Below are 1103 nucleotides of genomic sequence, written 5' to 3' on the forward strand. Positions count from 1 at the left end.
TGTGGTCCCAGCTACTTGGGAGGCTGAGGCAGGAGACTTGCTTGAGCCCAGGAGTTGGAGGTTGCTGTGAGCTGTGATGCTAAGGCACTCTACCCAGGGGGACAGCTTGAGGCTCTATCTCAGAAAAAACAAACAAACAAACAAAAAAAGAGTAGCAAATGAATAAGTCAGTATATGGGGTAGAGGAGATATATACACCTCGGTGGATAAAGATGCTAGAACAAAAATGAGAAGTACCTGGCCATGAACTCCACCAGCCGCTGATAGAAAAAACGCCCTGCAAAGAAAGAGTACCTTCATCAAGATATCTTCATGTTAGTGCCCAAGAGAACTTTTTTTTTTTTTAGTTTTTGGCTGGGGCTGGGTTTGAAACCGCCACCTCCAGCATATGGGGCCGGTGCCCTACTCCTTGAGCCACAGGCACCACCCCAAGAGAATGTTTTGTTCTTCTACCTCCTTACCTAGAATAATAAAAACTGTTTTAAAGAACAAGGACCAGCTTGCTGCAGTGGCTCATGCTTGTAATCCTAGCACTCTGGGAGGCCAGGCAAGTGGATTTCCTGAGCTTAGGAGTTCAGAACCAGCCTAAGCAAGAGTGAGACCCTGTCTCTACTAAAAATAGGAAATAAAAAAACTAGCTGGGCTTGTGGCAGTCACCTGTAGTCCCAGCTACTTGGGAGGTTGAGGCAAGAGGATTACTTGACCCAAGAGTTTGAGGTTGTTGTAAGCTATGATGCCATGGCACTCTACCCAGAGCCAGAGAGTGAGACTCTGTCTCAAAAATAAATAAATAGGCTGGGTGCAGTGGCTCACATGTGTAATCCTAGCACTCTGGGAGACCAAGGCGGGTAGAATTGAATTTAGGAGTTTGAGAGCAGCCTGAGCAAGAGTGAGACCCTGACTAAATAAAATAAAAAAGTAATAGAAAAACTAGCTGGGTGTGGTGGTGTATTCCTGTAGTGCTAGTTGCTCAGGAGGCTGAGGCTAGAGAATCACCTGAGCCCAGGAGTTTGAGGTTGCAGTGAACTATGATGCCATGGCACTCTACGCAGGGTGAAAGACTGAAATTCTGTCAAAAAAAAAAAAATGGGCGTTATGGCGGG

At 46.1% G+C, this 1103-nt stretch overlaps 1 protein-coding gene across 2 annotated transcripts in view; it reads right to left on the reverse strand.

Annotated features, from left to right (window-relative positions):
* Window positions 1–1103, reverse strand: part of NME6 (NME/NM23 nucleoside diphosphate kinase 6) — a 9091-nt gene that overhangs the window by 1864 nt on the left and 6124 nt on the right. For both annotated transcript variants that reach the window (XM_012811881.2, XM_012811882.2), the window contains one exon: window positions 238–277. In XM_012811881.2, coding sequence (XP_012667335.1) covers window positions 238–277 — 40 coding nt within the window. The remainder of the gene's footprint in view (window positions 1–237; window positions 278–1103) is intronic.

Source organism: Otolemur garnettii, unplaced genomic scaffold, assembly GCF_000181295.1.
Source record: "Otolemur garnettii isolate 467f Iridium unplaced genomic scaffold, OtoGar3 scaffold00179, whole genome shotgun sequence".
NCBI classification, from domain to species: Eukaryota; Metazoa; Chordata; class Mammalia; order Primates; family Galagidae; genus Otolemur; species Otolemur garnettii.